Raw genomic sequence first — 21,403 nt, forward strand, 5'->3', positions numbered from 1 at the left:
CGAAGGGTTAGTGAGTTGCAGGCCCTCACCATCCAAGAGCCTTTTTTCCAAGTCCATGCTAACAGGGTGGTGCTCCGCACTAACCCTAAATTTCTACCCAAGGTTGTGTCTCAATTCCACATAAACCAAACAATCGAGTTGCGGGTGTTTTTTCAAAATCCTGAGTCGCTGGCGGAGCGGATGCTCCACACCCTTGACGTTAAAAGGGCCCTAATGTATTACATTGACAGGACCAAGGATTTTAGAAAAACTAAGCAGCTTTTCGTTGCCTTTGCATCACACCACAAGGGTAACGCTATTTCCAAGGCTGGTATTGCTAGGTGGATCGTGAAATGTATTCAGATCTGTTACGCAAAGGCTAAACGCACTCTTACAATTCCACCAAGAGCCCACTCCACCAGAAAGTTGGGGGCCTCTATGGCCTTCCTTGGGAACATTCCCTTAGAGGATATATGTAGAGCAGCCACATGGTCTACCACACATACATTTACTAAACATTACTGTGTAGACGTGCACTCTAAACAGCAGGCAGCTGTAGGTCAGGCTGTTCTCAAGACACTTTTCCAAACTGCTGCAGCTGGCACGGGCGGCCGCCAATAATGAGGGGACTGCTATGTATTCTATGCACAGATATGAATTCAGCAGCCCACATGCCTCGAACTGCAAATGCTACTTACCAGTATGCATCTGTTCTTGGCATGTAGGGCTGCTGACATTCATATCGCCTGCCCTCCTCCCCGGCGCCTGTAGCGGCTGCAGCACTCAGAATTACTCTTAGCATGGTCGTCACTTACGGTATTACACTCCATCTTTGCCACAATGGCGAAAAACAATCTGAGGATGGAGTGGATGCCCATGCGCACTGTAGTCCAGGGGAGGAGCCACTTATCTCGTGATACTTCGAAGACTCTTCCAGGACAACAATGTGCAATCATCCGGACCCAACACTAGGCGGCGATCTATGCACCGATATGAATGTCAGCAGCCCTACATGCCAAGAACAGATGCATACTGGTAAGTAGCATTTGCAATTTTGCGCCCCTCCAAGACAGCGAAGTTTTTGGGTGCGATCCTAAACACGGAGTGCTGCCTGGCTTTTCCTTCAGAAGAGCGCCAAAACAAACTGATTCTCTCAGCTCGCCTTCTACAGACACGGAAGTTTCTGTCAGTTCGCAAATACAAATCGCGTCTCGGATCGATATCCTCCTGCATACCATTGATACCACACTGCAGGCTGCGAATGCGTCCACTGCAGGAACAGTTGGACAAACAATGGCGTCAAGTGACGGGCTCCTTCGACAAGATAGTAATCACTCCGGAGATGCGTAAGGCAGGCAGCTGGTGGTTGCTAAAAGACAATCTTTCAGTAGGTTTCCCATTCCAACTTCCACCATCTCCCATGGTATTGACAACAGATGCTTACATGGAGAGATGGGGAGCGGTTCTCCAAGAACTGAAAGTCAGTGGTCATTGGAGCTCAGTCCAAGTCAAGTTCCACATCAATCTGCTGGAACTTATGGCCATTCGTCTAGCCTTGCAGGCTTTCCTTCCAAGGATCCGCAACCGTTCAGTGCTGGTTCGTACAGACAGCACCACAGCCATGCACTACATAAACAAGCAGGGCGGGATGAGATCTTGCACCCTTTCGAAGGAAGCACAGAGGCTTTGTATTTGGGTGATCCAATAATATCACCCTTTCAGCAGAACATCTGGCGGGCACACAATGCCACAGCGGACGCTTTGAGTCGCCAAAAGACTATCAGCCACGAATGGGAACTGGATCAGACCATTCTAATCGAACTGTTTTCACATTGGGGGACCCCAACCATCGATCTGTTTAAGACTCCCCAAAACGCCAAATGCCAGTCCTTCGCAAGCAGGGTTCACCATCGGAGGATCCTTGGGGAATGCGCTTTTGATTGCCTTGCACGGCGCATTTGTTTACGCCTTTCCTCCTATTCCGCTGATCCCGAGACTGATCCGCAAGCTCAGGGCGGAACCGTGCAGAACGATTCTGATTGCACCAGCATGGTCCAGGCAGTTTTGGTACTCAAAACTTCTTCTCTCCCAAGATCAACCGATTCTCCTGCGTCCTGTTCTATCACTGTTAACCATGGCTCACGGGCAGGTTCTGCATCCAGACCTGAAGTCACTACAATTGACAGAGTGGCTCCTGAGTTCAGAGAGTTCCAGGGTTTAAATCTTTCAGGAGAATGTAAAGACATTTTGGCCCAGGCCCGAGCGCCTAGTACGAATAAAACCTATCGGGCAAAGTGGAAGAGATTCTGCCTTTGGTGTCAGAGAGAAGGTCTACATCCATATACGTCTGCACCGCACCAACTCTTGCCTTACATACTTTCTCTTGCTAAATCTGGATTGGCTCCTTCTTCTGTAAAGGTACATCTAGTAGCGGCCATTTCTAGATTTAGACGATCATCATCAGGTCCTTCCCTTTGGTTTGCAAGGATCATTAAACAATTCCTGAAGGGTTTGTTCAGGGTTTTTCCACCAGTCCGGCCTCCACCTCCAGCCTGGCATCTTAATTTGATTCTGTCACATCTAATGAAGGCCCCATTTGAGCCTATTCATAGAGCTGACATGAAGTTTGTCTCATGGAAACTGGCTCTTCTCTTGGCCTAGAAGAGTTAGTGAGCTCCAGGCTTTCACAATTGAGGAACCTTTTCTACAATTCAAGAATAATGTTCTCATCCTACGAACAAATCCTAAATTTATTCCGAAGGTACCCTCAGAATTTCATCTGAACGAGCCGGTGATCTTAAAATCCTTCTTTCCGCAGCCCTCCACGCCAGCAGAGAGGGCTTTGCATTCTTTGGACATTCACAGATGTCTCAAGTTCTACTTGGAGCGCACAAGACTGTTCAGAAAATCTTCCCAGCTGTTTGATTTCATTCATTGCTCCATGAAAGGGTTGTCCAATTTCTAAACCCTGCATTTCCCGCTGGATATCCAGTGCAATACACTTTTGCCATCAAGAAGCGGGGAAACCACTTCAGCGAGCAGTTCGTGCTCATTCTACGAGATCAATGGCTTCATCTGTGGCACTATTTTCAGGTGTCCCGATCAAGGACATATGTAGAGCGGCGACATGGAGCAGTGTCCACACCTTCACTCACCACTACTGCTTGGATTCTTCTGTGAAAGAGGATGCGGCAGTGTGCCAGGCGGTTTTGAGGAACCTTTTCCAATAAGTCGGTGAGCTTTCCTTTCTATCCCGCCTTCCTGTTTTGCATATTTTGTATTACTTGTGATTGTTCTGCTTTGTGATGCAAATGTGTATCTGTTTTCTTATCAGGATTACGTATGACATTTACAGATACACATATTACAAAATATGCTTTTGTCTTTACTGCTAGCTATTCTGATACAAAGCATGGGAATCTATGAAAGTTTCAATACTGGGGCAAGAAAACAAGTTACTTACCTGTAACTTTGGTTCCCCAGTATTTGTAACTTTCATAGATTCCCATGCGCCCACCCTCCTCCCCTGGGAAAGCTCAGCCTTATTATCCAATGATGTTGCTGTTCACAAAGGCAACGAAAATCTGAGGCACTGAGGCTCTCTCAGGAAGGTTCTATGTGGTGAGGCTGCTCTGATTGGCTACTGCAAGAATTTGGCCTCTTTTACAAAAAGAGGTGGATAAGCTACAAAATGAGATGAGGCCTAGACCTATTTTTCACTTTGTGCTTACTACTAAGGTATTTTTTATGTACCGAGGCTCCCATTCCGACGACGGGGAATGATACAAAGCATGTGAATCTATGAAAGTTACCAATACTGGGGAACCAAAGTTACAGGTAAGTAACTTGTTTTCATACTGGACCAGAGTAAGGTACAGTGTGCATAGAGTCCACCAAACCCCAGAGATATAACAAAGGTTAAAGCCAGGTGTGACCTTACTCTCTAAAGTGGTAGCTTGGTCGTGCAGTAAGGCCGTTCCAGAGGACAGTGTAAAGCATTTGTGTCGCACACAGCGACTGAACACAAGGCCAATTGTTTTTATATCAAAAGATATAGTTTTATTTCTAGAACCAACAGGCATCAAAAATATACTGCTCTCAATATAAGGTGAGTATTTCGGAATTCGCATGATTTTATATGAATATTTCAAGTTATCAAAAGTAGACACTTTGAAGATTTTTCGAGTCAAACCAGTCAATGTTATTCAATGACAGGTAAGTGAGTGAGTACTTCTGGTGAGTACTCGCCTGGTGAAGTTGTGGTTCTGGGCATAGACTCAGGGGTCCCCCAGGGCCAAGTAGGTACAGTTGGCCTGCCCTCAGCGGCGCAGGGGCGGTTGGGTGCAGAGGTAGATAGGCCCAATATTATCCAATGGGAGACGGGGGCAACTGGTTGGTGGCTGCTGGCTAGCAGGCCACGTGGCTGTGGGAGCTGGGCTCCTGGTCACTTGCTCGGGCCAAAGGGGGAAGCAGGATAGGACAAGCGTGGCCCAGCCAGCAGGACTTGGGCGGCTGGGTGCAGGGTGCTTTTGAGCCGTCGGGCGCTCAATGTTATCCAATGGAAAAGGTCAAAAGGGAACAAAGGCTGCAGGCTTGGGCGGAGACTCTCCAGGGGCGAACAGCACGTCGAGAGGTAAGTTGGGATCTTGGAGCACAGGTAGGTACCCCAAAGGGAGGCATAGGGGGCTTTAGGGCACTGGGTGCAGGGGTGTCTTTGGGTGTCGGAAAAGCTTACCCTCCGCTTGTCTCAGTTGGGGGACCCCCTGGTTCTGAGTCTGCAGGCGTCGCCTGGTTCGTCGAGGAGGGTCTTTGGTCCTGGACTTTGGGTCCCAGTTGCCGGGGGGACGTCCTCGTGGTCTTGGATCACTCTGGCACTGGCCGGGCTTGGCGGGTGCACAGTGGGCCGGTCCAGAGCTTCCTGGCTGGCACCAATGGGGTTGTTGTAGCAGAGCCTCTGCTGATGGAAGTCTCAGTCTTTGAGAGGGACAAGGCATTCAGGTCCTCTGGGTGTCCCAAGGTTGCTGTCCGCAGGAGTAGCCGGGATTTAGGCAGGAGCAGGTTCCAGGATCGACAGGCCGGTAGGGCTGGGGCCAAGTCAAGTTGTTGTCATCCTGTTAGCTGCTGCACGGCGGGTCTTTTTCCTCTTGATCTTCTTTAGGTATCTGGGTCTGAGGAAGGAAGGTTCAGGGAGCCCCTAAATACTAAATTTAGGGGCGTTACAGATAGGGCAAGGGCAGGGACCAATAGGTCCCTGTCCTGGGGAGGGTACACCCCCCGAGCCTGCTTCTCTCCTGTGGGAGGGGGGCAGGAGTCTAGCTGGGTTTGGGTAGGGCTCCCCATCTTCAAGATTGCCGGAGCCCGGGGTCATGCTTCACCTAGTCTCCCCCAACTGAGGGGTGGGGTTGGCACAGGCTGGCACACCCCACTTCCTGACGTAGTTTTTCTTGCCAGTCTTCCCGCCAGTGAGGGTCAGAACTGGGTGGGGCCATTTGCTGGGTGCAGCAATTGGTCTGGAGAATCTCAGAAGTGGCATGCATTTGAAGCTTCCTCCTGCCCATCCTGGGGCAGGAGACCTAGCACCTCGCCCAGGATGTGCATTGTTGCAGGTCCAGGAGAGCGGAGGCTCTCCACCCAGGGGTCCAGCAACATGTCTGCTGTGTGGCAGCCTCTGCAGCCACTCAGCCCAGATGTGGATTGTAGGTTAGGTTTTCAGAGGGCATCTCTAAGATGCCCTCTGGTGCATTTTACATTAAACCCGCACAGATGCCAGTGTGGGATTTTATTTTATTATTTTATTTGAAAGTTTTATATAGCTCGAACAAGATCTTTGCAGATATCAGAGCGCTTTACAAAGCCGGGAATGCCAGCAAGAGAGTGGGGTTACACATAATAAGTGGGAAGGGTAGGTACGTGAGGGAGCAAAGTAGTACAGCACATCCATAATACAAATATAACAGTTAAATGTGTGCATAGATAGTAGCGTCAATAATACAGGTGAAATACATAGTCATAGAGTTCGAACAGAGTTAAATGTGTGCATAGATAGTCAGTAGCGTCAATAATTCAGGTGAAATACATAGTCATAGATTTCGAACAGAGTAATACAGGTCGGTGTAGGGTCTTTCCAGATCCACGCTAATAGGTCAAGTGTATTTGGCCATAAAAATAGCTTTTACTTCTTTCTTAAAAAGTGTGAAGGAGGAGATGAGCCTGGTTTCAGGAGGGAGTGAGTTCCAGATCCTGGGTGCCATTCCTGAGAGAGCGTTTATAGGTTTTTACCTTCTGGAATCTTCGAGGTTTTAGCAGAAGATTGTTTGTGCCTCTAGTGTTTCTAGAGCCGCCAGAGATTGACAGCTTCTGAGTGAGGTATCCGGGAGAGCTCAGATGTAGAGCCTTGTGTGTCATGCAGGCGATTTTCAAATGTATTCTGGCTTCAAAAGGCAGCCAGTCCAGTGTTTTCAGATCAGGGGTGATGTGCGAGTGTTTTTTTGATCCAGTGATGAGTCTGGCTGCAGCGTTTAGAGAGGCTCTTAGGGGTGCAGTGCTGGTTAACGGGAGACCGCAGAGAGCGGTGCTGCCGTATTCAATTTGCGGGATTACTAGAGCTTGTACTGCAGTTTGGAAGTCTTTTGCTGGTAGGAAGGGTTTAAGTTTCCTCAGGGTATTGATTTGGAAGTTCGCTCCCTTAGTAGCCTTGCTGATATGATGCTGCATGTTAAGGTTGGAGTCGAGGGTTATGCCTAAAGATTTCGCTGAGTCCACTATGATGGGTTGGACATTGAGTGCAGTTAACTGTTTAAGCCAGGTTTGCGTGGTGGGGATCTTCGCGGGAGGTGTGATCAGCAGGAATTCTGTTTTCAGAGCATTGAGTTTGAGATGATTATCAGCAAGCCAGGATTGGGTGCTTCTGATCGTTGAGTTCAGTAGTAAAATGTCATTGGGGGATTGTAATTTGAGATATAGTTGGGTGTCATCTGCGTACATGTGAAAGAGTACATTGGATGCTTGAAGCAAGGTGGTGAGAGGTTCCATAACTAGGTTGAACAAGGTTGGTGATAGGGAAGATCCTTGGGGGACGCCTAACGACACAGGTATTGGAGAGGACATCAGGTTGTTACTCTTGAATTTCTGCGACCTGTTGCGTAAAAAGGAGGTGAACCACTTGAGAACAGTCCCAGAAAGACCCATTCTTGTGCTCAAAAGATCGAGTAACTTCTCATGTTTGACAGTGTCGAATGCTGAAGAGAGATCAAGCAGGATGAGGAGGCAGGTATCACCTTGATCTAGGATTTGAAGGGCGTTGTCAATTATGTGAGTCATAGCAGTTTCAGTGCTGTGTCCTGCTCGGAAGCCTGATTGATGCGGGTTGAGGAGATCAAACAGATCGATATGTTTAGTCAGTTGTAGTTGAGCGCATTTTTCCAATAATTTGGCGAGAGTGGGAATATTGGTAATGGGACGGTAGTTGTTTAGGTCGGATGGGTCGGCAGTAGGTTTCTTTAGCAAAGGTGTGACTTGTCCAACTTTGAGGGAGTCTGGGATGGTTCCTTCTTGGAGCGAGCTGTTGATGATTTTAGTCCAGAGAGGAAGGAGCAGTGGGGTGAAATCTTTGACAGCGTTAGCAGGGAGGGGATCCGTGAGGTGATTAAAAGGTTTCAAGGTGCTGAGCAGTTTGCCTATTTCTTCTTCGGAGTAGGTTTCAAAGGTTGACCATGTTGCATTGTTTTTAGGTTCGGTGGGTGTAATGCAGTTGAGTGTGTTGTGGAGCCTTGCGTCAGCGCGGAGATCATTCTTTGTTGTGAGTTTTTTGGGTAAAGAAAGTGGCGAAGTCTTCACAGGAGGGTGCTTCGTGCAAAGTACTGAGAGGTTGGGATTGTTCCTTGGCTTGTTTTCTGATTAACTCAAACAATTTTCTAGGGCGATTTTTTTGCTTGGTCGAGCTGGAGGCTGAAGAAGTTTGCTTTTGAGCGCTTTATTTTCCTGAAGTAGGCGTTTCTCTTTTTCTTCAGGGTTTTCAGGTGTAGTGCAGAGGGAGCTGCCCTCCAGGTGCGCTCTGCCAATCTCATGGCTCGTCTATCTTCCTTGAGACTTCCGTCGTACCATGGGTTGGAGATTTTAGCGGAGACTCTTTTTAGCTGCATGGGAGCAGCCTCATTAATTATTGAGGTCACGGCGTTGAGATAGTGGTCAGTCAGGGATTGGACATCTGTAGCGCCCGTAGGCGGGAGTAGGAGGTCGCGACTGTTCGGGGGTATGGAGAATGGGTTGAGTTTTTTTCAGGTCTCTTTTCCAGACTTTAGGTCTGGAGGGTTGAACCGAATTGAGTTAATGTGCTGAAAAGTGTGGTACCAAACTTGTCAGTCTTCAGGGTAGCCATTATGGTGCTGTGGAGTTCGTAATGACAACCTCCCAGCACCATATACTCTTAATGGCATCACTGCTCTTACTGTGCCCAGGAATGGCCATGGGTACTGTAGGGGCACAGGGCTTATGCACCTGTCCACACCTCTGGCATAGGGCACCCAGCTAGAGGGGTGACTGAAGTATGCCAGGGCAGTGGGTTCTGTGGGCATTGCACACAGGGTTGTGTGCCATGTCGACTCTTCGTTTAACTCTGTACCTAGACACTCAGCCTGCAAAGGCAGTGTGTGGGTGTCGGTGTACAGGGCCTCTGACGGTGGCACAAGAAGTGCTGCAGTCCTCAGGGGTCTTCTCTGGTCACCATTCCCTGGGTACCTATGGTGCCAATTACTAGGGACTGACAGGTGGCCAGAGATGCCAATTGGGTTTAGGCTTCAATGCAGTTTTAGGGAAGGAACACAGGCCCTGGGTACCTGGTTGGCAGGGACCCAGGGCACACTCAGTCAAAGCACATCAGCAGTTCAGAAAAAAGTGGGGGCATACCAGTGAGAGAAAGATGGCACTGTCTCACAATCATCCTAAACCCCACACCACTTCTATGATTCCCAAAATGGAAAATGCATGCTTGTGCACTTGTCTGACTCCTTCACCATAGACTAAGGCATGATTGAGTGCTTCCGATTATACCAGAGTCCTTGTCACACAAATCTGGCCATGTCTTAATTTGTTTAGGATTGCTTTTGCCTAAAATGAGTTTCTAAAGTTACCTGCTTAGTCTTTTCAGTACCTATTAAAGGCACCATTTCCCTTTTTGCTGATTTACAGATGTGCTTTGACCGAGTGTGCCCCGGGCTCCTGCCAATCGGGTACCAGGGCCTGTGTTCCTTTCCTAAAACTGCATTGAAGCCTAAACCCAATTGGCATCTCTGGCCACCTGTCAGCCCTTAGTAATTGGTACCCAGGGAATGGTGACCAGAGAAGACCCCAAAGGGCTGCTGCACTTCTTGTGCCACCATTAGAGGCCTTGACACACACACACACACACACACACACACACTGCCTTGGCAGGCTGCGTGTCTTGGTGCAGAACAAAACAGTCGACATGGCACTCGTCCCTGTGGGCCATGCCCACAAAACACTGCCCTGGCATACATCAGTCACCCCTCTAGCTGGGTGCCCTATGACAGTGGTGAGGGTACAGGTGCATGAGCCCTGTACCCCTACAGTACCCTGGTCCATTCCTGGGCACTGTAAGTGCAGTGCTGCCATTAAGAGTATATGGTGCTGGGAGTTTGTTATTACGAACTCCACAGCACCATAATGGCTATTCTGAAGACTGAAGTTTGGTATCAAACTTCTCAGCACATTAAACCCACACTAATGCAAGTGTGGAATTTAATGTAAAATGCATGACAGAGGGCATCTTAAAGATGCCCCCTGAAACTCAACCAACTCCCACTGACCTGACTGAGTGGCTGCCGAGGATGCCACCCCCAGACATATTTCTGGACCCCTGGGTCTAGAGCTTGCTGCTCTAGGGTTCCTGAAACAATGCACATCCTGGGACGAGGTGCCAACCCCCCCCCCCCCCCCCCCCCCCCCCCCCCCTCCCAGGATGGGCAGGGTTCACGAAGGAGAGGCTTCTAAGGCATACCGCCTTTGTGAGCCTCTTCAGACCACTTGCTGTACTCGGCAACTGGTCCCCACTGGTTCTACCCCCCATCCCCACTGGTTCTACACCCACTTTGGGCGGAAGACCCGGCAGGAAATAGAAAGTGAGGGAGAGAGGTGTGCCCACCACTGCCAACTCCACCCCTAGGGTGGGGGAAGCAAGGTGAAGCACAACACGAGTCCCTGCCATCTTGTGGATGGGAGGCCCAGCCAACCAGGAGCAGGCTCCTGCCCCCTTCCCACTAGAGAATATCCGAATAAGGGTTGTACCCACCCCAGGGAATGGACCCATTGGTCCCTGAGCTGTACCTACCTGTAACACCCCTAACTTTAGTATTTTGGGGCACCCTGAACCTTCCATCCTCAGATCCAGCAACGACCAGAAAAGGACGAGAAGCTGTGCAGAGCTAACAAGAGAGCGACTCCCACTGACCATTGCCCAGGCCGGTCTCCCCTCGAACCTGCTCCTGCAAAATCCCGACGGCCAGCAACCTCAAACCCCGGAGGACCTGCCTGCATTCACTTCCCAAGCTGTTTCTCCCGTGAACACCGGGCGATTTTGAACTGCAGCTTCTGGTGCCAACCAGGGACCGCAAATCCAGCCCACTCTGAACCCGCCGAGCTCTGCCCGTGTTTGAGTAAACAAACACCACAAGGATGTCCCCTGGCGATCCTGACCCAAGATCCGGCGACCCCTGACAAGCCTCCAGACGATGCCTGCAGCCTCAATCCAGAGGACCCCCCTACCGCTACCAGAGCTGGTAAGAAAATCCGACATCCAAAGGCACCCCTGCACCCGAATCCCCACGGCCTTGTGTGCCCAACCCAGCGGTGTCTAACTATCCCTCTACATCCCATCTTACCCTCAAAGTGGTGGTCACTCATGGAAGATCCTCGTCTCTGAGCCCGCAGTGTTTCTGTGTCCTGGAGAAATCCAGTTGAAATCAACAGGGCACCTGACCTCAAAACTGCACCCGGCTGCCCTAGCGCCGCTGATGGTTCCCCTTTGGTGCTAACTTGGTCCCCAACTTGCCCAGAGCTTAACCCTAGGAGCTTGGACCCCAGAACCGTGTGGTCTGCTTACCAGCCGCCATTAACCGGAGTCCCCCCTCACCTATTGGATAACATTTGGCCTCAACACTCTGCTCCTGGCCGCCCGAGTGCTGCTGAAGGTGCAACAACAGGGCATCACTGACCCTGGAAGACTCCGGAGTCTAACCCCAGAACCCTAACTCAAAAGACCAATCACTTACCTTGAAACCGATAACCTAACTTACCTGCTAAGTGAATTTCCTCCTAAAGGATAACATTGGTGATTCTATGTGAAAAAGTTTACAAGTGCCAACTTTTGAAATACAATAATATTCCTTAAAAATTGTACCTTTAACCAAAACTCATTTACTCACCTGTTTTCAGGAAATGTCCCAGGAGTGAATACAGGATCCAGTCCTGTGTTAGCTAAAGTAAATAACTACATTTGAGTTAAAAAGCCCATTCAATTAAATGTACTATGCCTGCAATGTGTTGAAACTGCTTTCTTAAAAATGTAACCAAAACCAGTACAAGTTACACTGCTATTTTGAACTGTGTTCATACAAGTAATTTACTACTGAAAAGTGTTTTTATGCTTACCTGCACCAGTCTTCCTCGGGTCTAGAAATAAAACAGTGTTTTTATATGCAAAACATTTTGCCTAGAGTTCAGTTCTTGAGTGTGTGAGAACATTTGCTGACTGGGTGTGTACATCAAATGCTTTACACTGTCCCCTGATACTGCCTTACTGCTTGACCAAGCTACCACTTTAGAGAGTAAGGTTCTATCTAACTTTGGCCTCTGCCAAACCTCTGGAGACACTTGGACTCTATACACTCTGTACCTCACTTTGGTGCAGTATATATAGAGCCAGTTTCATACACCTTGAGATTCTCGGGTTTAAAAACCATATGCTTACTTACTCAACCTCTGGGAGTACAACTGTATTGTGGCTCCAGGACATGTGGTTTGACAGTAACCATTCAATTTGCTACCTAGTAACCCTAGTTTGTTGTAGGAGCCAAACATACAATCTGATGCATAAACATACTCTGCTTTTTACTTTGAAAATGAAACTGTTTTACATGTTTTAGTTCAGTTACTAATAGTTTTTTCTTATTTCTTTGTAGATTGATCCTCTTGCAGCTATGGCATCTCTCAGCATTGGAAGCACTACTGCCCCCCACACCCAGAGCTTACCAGCTTTCCCTCCCAATCTGGGCTCTGCCTTTAGTACTCCACAGTCTCCAGCCAAAGCCTTCCCACCCCTCTCCACACAGAGTCAGGGCACAGGTTTCAGTGGGATTGGGAATCTCCCTACACAACTTCCAGGTAACTTCTCAGAGAATCGTAGTTTTTATACTATTTTGTTCAACCTGTGTATTTAGATTGGTCATCAAAGACCATCCCTTAATAATTTAAAGGGTGATTTCAGCCAGGAACTTTAATAATCAGACCTTTGAAATTCTGTTTGAGGCATGTGAGCTGTAGATCACATGCTGTGCATAGCCCTCCATCTAGTGTTGGGTCCGGATGTTTGCACTTTTTCTTCGAAGAAGTCTTTTCCAGTTGAGAAGAAGGTGACCACTCCTTTGGGTGATGATGCGCATGGGCATCAACTCCATTGTTAGATTGTTTTTTCCTGCCATGGGGTTAGGACGTGAATTGCTGCGCTATGGTTCCTCACCGTTCCTTCGATTTCCCTCGATGCGCAAGACACACTGCCTTGATAGTATTGTTTCCGATTGCGTCTCCCTTTCTATCGCGTATCGTTTTTACTTATTAAAACTATCTTTCGAAAGGAAAGTTCGTGGAATGCTGTTGGGCCTACCCAAGTCTGGCCGACCCCCAGACGAAGGACCAAACTCCCTTCAAATTCTGCCCTTGGTGTCACATGAAATAACCGCGCACCGACTCACACGAAGTGTGTAACATGTGTGTTCGAGGCATGTGGGCTGCTGAATTCATACCTGTGCATAGATCGCCGCCTAGTGTTGGGTCCGGATGATTACACATTGTTTTCCTGGAAGAGTCGTCGAAGTATCACGAGATAGGTGGCTCCTCCCCCTGACTACAGTGCGCAAGGGCATCCTCTCCATCCTCAGATTGTTTTTTTCCACCATTGGGTTCGGATGTACTTTTCTTTACTCCAATTCGGGAACTTTTCTAAAGGCCAAAAGGCCTTCAGGGTCGTCGGTATTGTTTCGATCGGTGCAGAGTTCTTGTTTCAGTTATTCTTGAGCAGGACGTCGAAGAGAGCCGCGTGGCCTTTTCGACACTGGAGGCCGATCGTCTATGGAACAGAGCCCGTTCAAACGATGCCCCCTTTGTAACTCTAAGTATCCGCACATCGATGTACCCCCGGTGTGCAACAAGTGCTTATCACCAGAGCACAATGAGGACAACTGTCTAGCTTGTGCTCAATTCAGGTCGAAGAAGACGCTTAGACTCCGACGTGCAGCGAGGCAAACTATGTCGAAGCCAGCGCCCGACCCGGTGAATATCTTCGAAGAGGACGAGGAGGTCGTCGAGACTGAGGATCCAGAACAGCAGTCGGATCCCGGTTCGGAGCATGACTCCCAACTATTATGAAGACGACTAAGAGAACGTCGAAGATGAAAACGTCGTCTAGGTAAGGGACGACATATCCCCCATCGGAGCCGTTGATGACGACTAAAGCGATGAACCAGGTCCAACAGTGGGTACGGGGCCCGAAACAGACACTCAAAGACTTCCAAGGGCTCAGGTCGACGCATCGCCAGAAGGCCTTAGCCAAGATCATGTAGAATATTCTGTAGCCCCGCGTCAAGGCCTGGCTAAGAATATATCACATGAGCCATCGGTCCAACTACTTAAAACGAAACCGAAACTGCTGAAAACAGTCTTCGGATCGAAAAGCTCGAACCCATCGGAGTCGACGAAGAAAAAAAGGTGTCGACGACCCTGTGGGGTCAAAAGTAGAGTGTCGAACCGAAGATCGGTGCGCTGAAGTCCACCATTAAAACCAAGCACGTCGAACCGACGAAGTCGACGTCGACTGACGCCGACACAAACAAGGGACTCTAGCCTCGGAAGCTTCTCGATCCGAAGCATCAAGTTGACAGGCCCCAGCTCGTCAAAGGCCTCGAGTCGAAATCCAAAAGCGCCTCAAAGGACCGAGTCGAGGCAGAAGAGCGCGCCTCCGACGCCACAAGCACCGAAGTCGACGCAGGGCCAAAAACTTATTGGCGAAAAGGCAAAATCAGTCGGGCCTCCATCGACACCGGCCCCGAAGGAGGTCAGTCTGTCTAAAGACACTATGCCACCGATAAAATTCGGACTGCCCCCGACTGCACGCCCTAAGGCGCTCGATCCAAAACCTGGGGTCGAAACACCCAAAAAGGTGTCATTGGGAAAAAGGAGTCATCCTCTAGAAGAGGACATTATGTACCAAGAGCCTTCATATGATGACCAGTGGAAGCTACATATCGACTCCGAACCTGGTAGACTCACTATTTATCAAAGGAAGATCAGGCCAGAAAATCCTCTGGAATCATACAAAATTCCACTCCAGAAGAAAAGGGATGCTTCAACATCGCCTGGCCTTTTTGAGATTGTGAGGTACCATGGCCAGGACACTTCTGCATACTCACCCACACCCACTACTGAGGATATGGGGTATGACTATGAGGAACAATATAATTACCCTGCGGACACGGATCAGGATGACCAGAGTCAAGCCTGGACAGACCCTGCTGACCAGGGGGAGTCACAGACTATTCCTGATACTCCTCCTTATCCTGTTAAAACTTCACCAACAGAAGATACAGCTGCGTTCAACGCTTTGATTGAAAGGGCAGCACAAAATCATGATGTGGACATGCATGCTGACCCAGTTGAAGAGGACTTCCTGTTTGACACTTTCTCCACTTCAGAGAAATCTTTTAAAACTTTGCCAATGCTAAAAGGTGTCCTTAAACACACAGGGGACATTTTCAAAGAAACCACTAGAGCAAGGGTTATTAACCCCAGAATTAAAAGAAAATACAGACCGGCGCCTGTGGACCCTACATATATTAAGGGACGGCTGCCATTAGACTCTTTGGTGGTCTCAAATGCTCGTAAGCGCCCCAACTCACAACCTACGGGTGATGCTCCTCCTCCAGACAATGAATCTAAAGTATTAGAAGCTTCTGGGAAAAGGGTGGCTGCTCAAGCAGCTAATATCTGTAGAATTTCTAATACACAGGCCCTATTAGCCAGATACGATAGGGCGCGTTATGACACTCTAGAGCAACTGCTGCAACATTTGCCTGAGGCCTACAAGGAGGGAGCAGAAATGCTAATCAAGGAGGGGAAACTCATATCCAACGCATCCATTAAATGTGAGCTAGATGCAGCAGACACCACAGCCAGGGCCATTAACACAAGTGTCATGCTCAGGAGACATGCTTGGTTGCGCATCTCTGGGTTCAAACCTGAAATTCAAACCACATTATTGAATCAGCCTGTGAACCCTGATTTTTTTATTTGGTCCTAATGTGGACACAATCTTAGAAAAGATTAAAAAAGACAGACCGCCAAGTCTATGGGTGCCTTGCAGTACCAACAGTTCAGAGGAGGTTCCTTTCGTCGCTCCAGTAACAGAGGAGCTACACGAGGCCAGGCATCCTAACAGATTCCATACAATAAAGGGAGCACACACACCACCTATAGACCACCTATAATAAAAACAATAGAGGTGGATACTGTGGCAACAACAGCAAAGGCAGAGGACGAGGGAATAGCACCAGATCCTCCGCAAATACTAAACAGTGACGCCTTGTCACTGCCCCCGGACCATGTAACACCGGTCGAGGGGCGATTACAACAGTTCCTGCCAGTGTGGGAGAGCATTACCACAGACAGGTGGGTGAGACAACTTATTCAGTACGGCTATTGTCTAGAGCTAACTTCCACTCCACCCAACATACCCCCAAGACACCGTCCTATGTCCGTAAAGCACATAGACTTATTGCAGCAAGAAGTTATCAGCATGCTGCAAAAAGGGGCCATCAAACTCTTCCCCATACAGGAAAAGGGTACAGGGGTATACTCGCTGTACGTTAGTGATAGATTCCTTACCTTAGAATATCCCCAGGCGTCAGACTGGATCCGAAACCTTTTGCGAGCAGTACCCTTGCGCGTCGGTAGGCGTTGTTTGCGGCTCCGCGTCCCTCGTCGGCGTCGTGGGCGCCGTGATGTTGTCAGAGTACTTGGACGCCGCCTCCGCGTGCTGACGTCAGTTCTTCTTTTTTCCGCGCCAGCAAGCGCAGATCTGGGAAAAAGCAGTGACACTTAGTCAATTTTTGACTAACTTTTTTGGATCTTTTTGATCATTGTTCGAAGTCTTCTTGACTCCGATCGGTGCCGTAGGGATGCCTGGTTTCAAGCACTGTGAGGATTGCGACTGCACAATGTCGGTCACGGATCCGCACCACCTGTGCCTAACTTGTCTGGGCGTCAACCACGACGACAAGGCCTGCTCTGACTGCCGGGCCCTCTCTTTGAAAGCCAGGCGGGAGCGGTCCCGCAGGCGACTCGAACTCCCGCAGTCGGCCCCACGCCGCGTGAGGTCCCGGTCCCACGGGAGGTCGCGGGGACAGGTCGCGGGGACAGGTCGCGGGGACAGGTCGCGGGGACGGAGCCGCCACAGCTTCGGGAGTCGGCACCACTCCTCCGGGTCCAAGTCGTCAGGTAAGAAGCACAAGAAGTCGAAGAGGCATCATCGCTCTTCTGACTCCCCCCCCCCCCCCCCCCCCCCCCCCCCCCCCCGACGATCGCGAGATGCGGCCGGGGGTTCGGGTGACATGCCCACGCGGCTCCTTCGGAGTCGCGGGCTTCGCGACCTGCCCCACACCCTCCGGTCCCTGGGCAGAACGCAACGCCGGAGGAGATCGAGCGCTTCCTCATGGCCATGAGGTCCCTTTCTCCTTCGACGGGCTCCGCGGCGCCTCCGGGCCCAGTGGACCCGTCTGGGGCCCCTTGCGGGTCGGGGGCTTCGGCCCCGAAGCCGCCGGCTCCTTCGGGCTCAGCGCTGCATGGCCCCCCGGTCCCGACACGCCGGCGCCTTCGGGCCCAGCGTCGCAAGGTCAAGCGGTCCTGACGCCACCGGCGCCTTCGGGCCCGGTGTCGCGGGACCCCACTGGTCCTTCATCGGGCTCAGGATAGTCACCAGTGGACCTTACGACCCCCCCCCCCCCCCCCCGGGGTCGGTCCGTCTGGTGACACCCCCGGCGCCGTCCTCGGGCGGCGCCGGCCCCGATGCCTCCATCGCTCCTGTTCCGGCGCCGGAACGGCGCCGCTATCGACGCCGTTTGGAGATTTCCACTTCTACGAACAGGCCCCATTGATTGACAACCCTGAGTATCAGGAGATGGGTAATAAGGAGGATTGGGAGGGGTCTGAGGACCATCTGACCAAGGAGTGTCAGTCTTATGAGGACTGGGCAGGAAACCTTGTGGAGGCCAGTGGCCTGGACACCTCTCCAGATACTGGTTTTATCTCTCCTCCTACCGTGGCTTCGGAGGAGGGGGCAACATCTAGTCAGACCCTCCAGGATATCTCGATTAGCAACAAAATCACAATCTGTACTTTTGTAAAAATGCCGCAATTTTTAAAAAATGCCCACGAAATCGCCCCTTTTGTAGAAATCGCTGCATTTTTACACAAGCTAATGCATGCCGCTATGCCGCTATATCCTGGGGGCTCTGATTAGGCCATAATCATTAAATAGAAACTAATCACCGGGTACCGCAGGCGCATTTGTCTCATCTGAATAGGTCTTTGTATATTGCTCCTAGGAGCCCCCTTCTGATGTAAAGTCCGACATCATGGCCTGTGGTCTTGAAAACAGCCCACACTTAATAAATGCATACACTGGGCTCAGTGTTAGGCGCTATGAACACTACTGAACAGTTGCATTGTCATTTTGCCAGTGTTCAGATGAACCTTTCAGAATGGATTTCCCTTCCTTCTGTGTTTCGTTCCTTGGGTTTTATTGTTTGCTATTGCATTAATAAGGCTATGGGCGTGGGGAGTAAATATGCATCACGTTGGGCAGGCTGAGGATACAAATCATTGCAGATTTCAACGTCATATTCGCACAAAGGGGCGGGCGAGGCAATACACATTTACAACCAAATTAATTGCAAGAGCCGAGCCGACTCTCTGGGTTTTAAGTGCTCCTGCACTTCAACATTCCAAAGAGTGCATTTCTTTAGCAGATAGAAGTGTTTCAACGTAGTACATCAGATGATATCACTGCATTGCAAGGGATTTATTAAACATGAACTTCAAAATGGTCATGCCCCCTGGCCCCAGCCATGACTGCATTGCCATTAGTGAATTAAAAGGCAAGTCAGTTGCCATGTGTGCCATGTAGGTGGCCTTGATTCTTTCATGGAGCAACGTTCTAGTCTTTCAATCCTACACAAGATAGTACACACCTTGAACTCATGTATTTCAAAGCACTCTTAAATGCAATAAAGAAAATAGGAGACACAGTGAAATAAAATATTTGTCTAGGATCTCAGTTTGGTCAAGCAGGGAAGGCAGGAAAAGTTCTAGGTTTCCTGATTCCACATTGTGCCATTCAGACATTGAGTAAGTATTTCCTTTTCCTATTTTACATCAAAGGATAATGTTCTCATCTTGGAGTATTCAGTTGGAGCGTGGGTGGTAGGCAGAAAACATTTTAAAGTTCGGATCGTTTTGGGCTCGAGAACCCAAGAGGACCTCGAGCTCAGCCAGAGTGAGGCATCGGGCTCGAGCCTGACTCCCCCTTTCAGTGGCTCGTCCACCTCTGGGTGGAGTGCAGCAAGAAGAAATGCTATCAAAGAAATAAGGGTCTGCAGATGTCTGAGGAACAACAAAGCAGTTCCCCTACTTATTTTTTATTTTTTTAACACCAACCATTTCTGAGCCGTTACTGCCGACCTTGTGGTGCCTCGGGTTGAAAGGGAAGGGGGAAGGGGTCCTCTGTATTGTGAAGCCTAAAGAGACACGCAGTGAAAGAAGAATCAAGATTTCTTGTCAGTGCCTGCTACCTGAAAGAAATGTAAATGTGCACAACTGGTTAATAAGCAAATGAATAATCTGCTAAGGCGCCAATCAGACCCTCCATGATAAATCTGATAAGGCGCCAATCAGACCCTCCATGATATCGCGATTTCGCGATTTGCAATAAAAATCGCGAAATCTGCTTTTTTATTATATATCTTGTGATTCTCTCCAATTTAACATTCTTTGGTCATTGGTGGCACCCTATTTTGGAGATTGGAAGAAGCAATCACGGTGCCAGCTGACTGTCACAGCTCCCACTCTATAACACAGCATTCTTGAGGCCCTACGTGTTCCAAAACGAGCCAGATTTGCACCAAAAAACGAATTTCTCTTTACAACTTCATTTTAAATGCAGCATCTGTTACGTTATGTGTATTTGTATAGTGCACAACTCTCCCGGAGGGTACCCTGAAGCTGAAGGAGTAGCTGTGTGGGCTGAAGCAGGGTCGGTGCTAGGTGAAGAGCCAGATCTTCAGTTTCTTGCAGAATTCTGAGGCGGCGGCTCTGATGTGCAGAGCAGGTTGTTCCAGGCTTTAGGAGCGAGTTAGGAGAAGGTACGACTGCAGGATCTGGTTCTGTGTATGTGGAGTAGTCCAGCTGAACTTAAGTGTTTGGTTTGAGTGTGAATTCCAGTATAGAGTGAGTTGCTGTAGTGCACCGTCGCTGGATTTGAGGAAGAGCTGAGGGCGCAAATGATTGTTGAGTGATGAACCTCCAAACTCCAGCATCTCCTCCTGAAGAAACTCTGTGCCATTCTATCGCTGGGCAAACCTTCCAACGTCATAAGCCGGACCAGTTTCTGCTGTCCTCCTGTGAATGATGCCGTGAAGGATGCTGGTAGCTCCTGGTGGGAGGACGGTCCTAGCCCCGCCAAACCCCCCCCCCCCCACCCCCAATGCAACCCGGGACGCTTGTACCGCTGTTTTGCTGCCCTGGGCTGCTGACTGGCAGTCTCTTGCTTTTCGAGGGAAACAAAGTCTACATTGTAAATAAACCAAATATACATAGCTTCATGTTGTTAAAGAACTAAAAAAACTAAGAGATCTGTGTTTGTTGTAGGAAAAATGGCCAAATTTAATGCAGCAAAATTGCAGCTAAATTTCTATATTTGTGCTGCTAAATTTCCATTTTATTGCTGCTAAATTTGCTAATCCATGCCGCTATATCCTGGGTGGTCTGTATAGTGTGGTGTTGACGAGGGCTGCCAAGGCCCTGGGCCTTGAGCTCCCTGTCGCGGCCGTGAGGACTAACCTCCTCACTGAGGTCCTTAAACCGCAGTCAAGCTCGGCTGAGCCTCTGCTGCCCTTTAATGAGGCCTTGACGGACGTTCTTTTGGGCACTTGGCCCAGGCCCGCTACGGGTTCGCCCGTAGATAGGAACGTGGCTAGACGCCAGTGCATGGCCCTGGGCGACCTGTGTTTCCTGTCCGCCCACCCCACCCCGAGAGTCTAATCATACAGGCCTCAAATTCCCAGACCGCATTCCCGTCGGCCTCGCCGGACAGGGAATCCAAGAGGTATGAGAATTATGGAAAGAAAATATTCTCCTCCCTTAGTTTGGGACTGCGGTCTTCCAACACCGCCTGCCTCTTGGGCCGCTACACCCACTCTCTGTGGGAGACGGTGGCGGAAGTGCTGCCAGAGTGCCCGTTGGAGGTATGGGCCAAACTCGGCCAAGCCCTTGTGGAGGACCGAGACGCAGCCCAATATTCTATACGGTGTGGGCTGGATACCACCGACTCGCTAGGCAGAGCGATGGCTACGCGGTGGCGGTCAGACGCCACGCTTGGCTGAGGTCCGCCAACTTTTCGGCAGATGTCCGAACACCTTAATGGACATGCCGTTCGATGGCCATCGCCTTTTTGGGCGACAAGGCAGAACATGCGCTTGAGCGCTTTACGGACTCCAGGGCTACGGCCAAGTCATTGGGCCTCTCGGCCCCGTGCCAGCAAACAGGTGCCTTTCGCGGCCAATGAAGGGGCGCCCCCACACGTGCTGCCAGCCACACGCCGCAGACTAACATCCAGCGCGGTGGCGGCCGTGGAAATCGCCGTGGAGGCGTTCGGGGACAACAACGAGGCCAGTCCACACCTTCCCCCGCAGCATCCGCCTCTAAACCCTCCTAGTCCGTGCCCATGTGACGCCAGTGGGAGGCAGGGTTCGCCATCACCACTCGCACTGGCGCACTGTCACTTCGGACAGGTGGGTGCTGCAGATCGTCCGTAGGGGCTACTCCCTCCCCTTCGAGACATCCCCTCAAGCCATGCCACCACAATACC

At 50.0% G+C, this 21,403-nt stretch overlaps 1 protein-coding gene across 11 annotated transcripts in view; it reads left to right on the forward strand.

The window, feature by feature from the left end:
* The window catches only part of CNOT1 (CCR4-NOT transcription complex subunit 1), a 1,684,613-nt gene that overhangs the window by 598,889 nt on the left and 1,064,321 nt on the right, over window positions 1–21,403 (forward strand). For all 11 annotated transcript variants that reach the window (XM_086945302.1, XM_086945307.1, XM_086945301.1 and 8 more), the window contains one exon: window positions 12,174–12,375. In XM_086945302.1, the coding sequence (XP_086801428.1) occupies window positions 12,174–12,375 (202 nt within the window). The remainder of the gene's footprint in view (window positions 1–12,173; window positions 12,376–21,403) is intronic.

Source organism: Lissotriton vulgaris, chromosome 12, assembly GCF_964263255.1.
Source record: "Lissotriton vulgaris chromosome 12, aLisVul1.2, whole genome shotgun sequence".
In the NCBI taxonomy this organism is placed as follows: Eukaryota; Metazoa; Chordata; class Amphibia; order Caudata; family Salamandridae; genus Lissotriton; species Lissotriton vulgaris.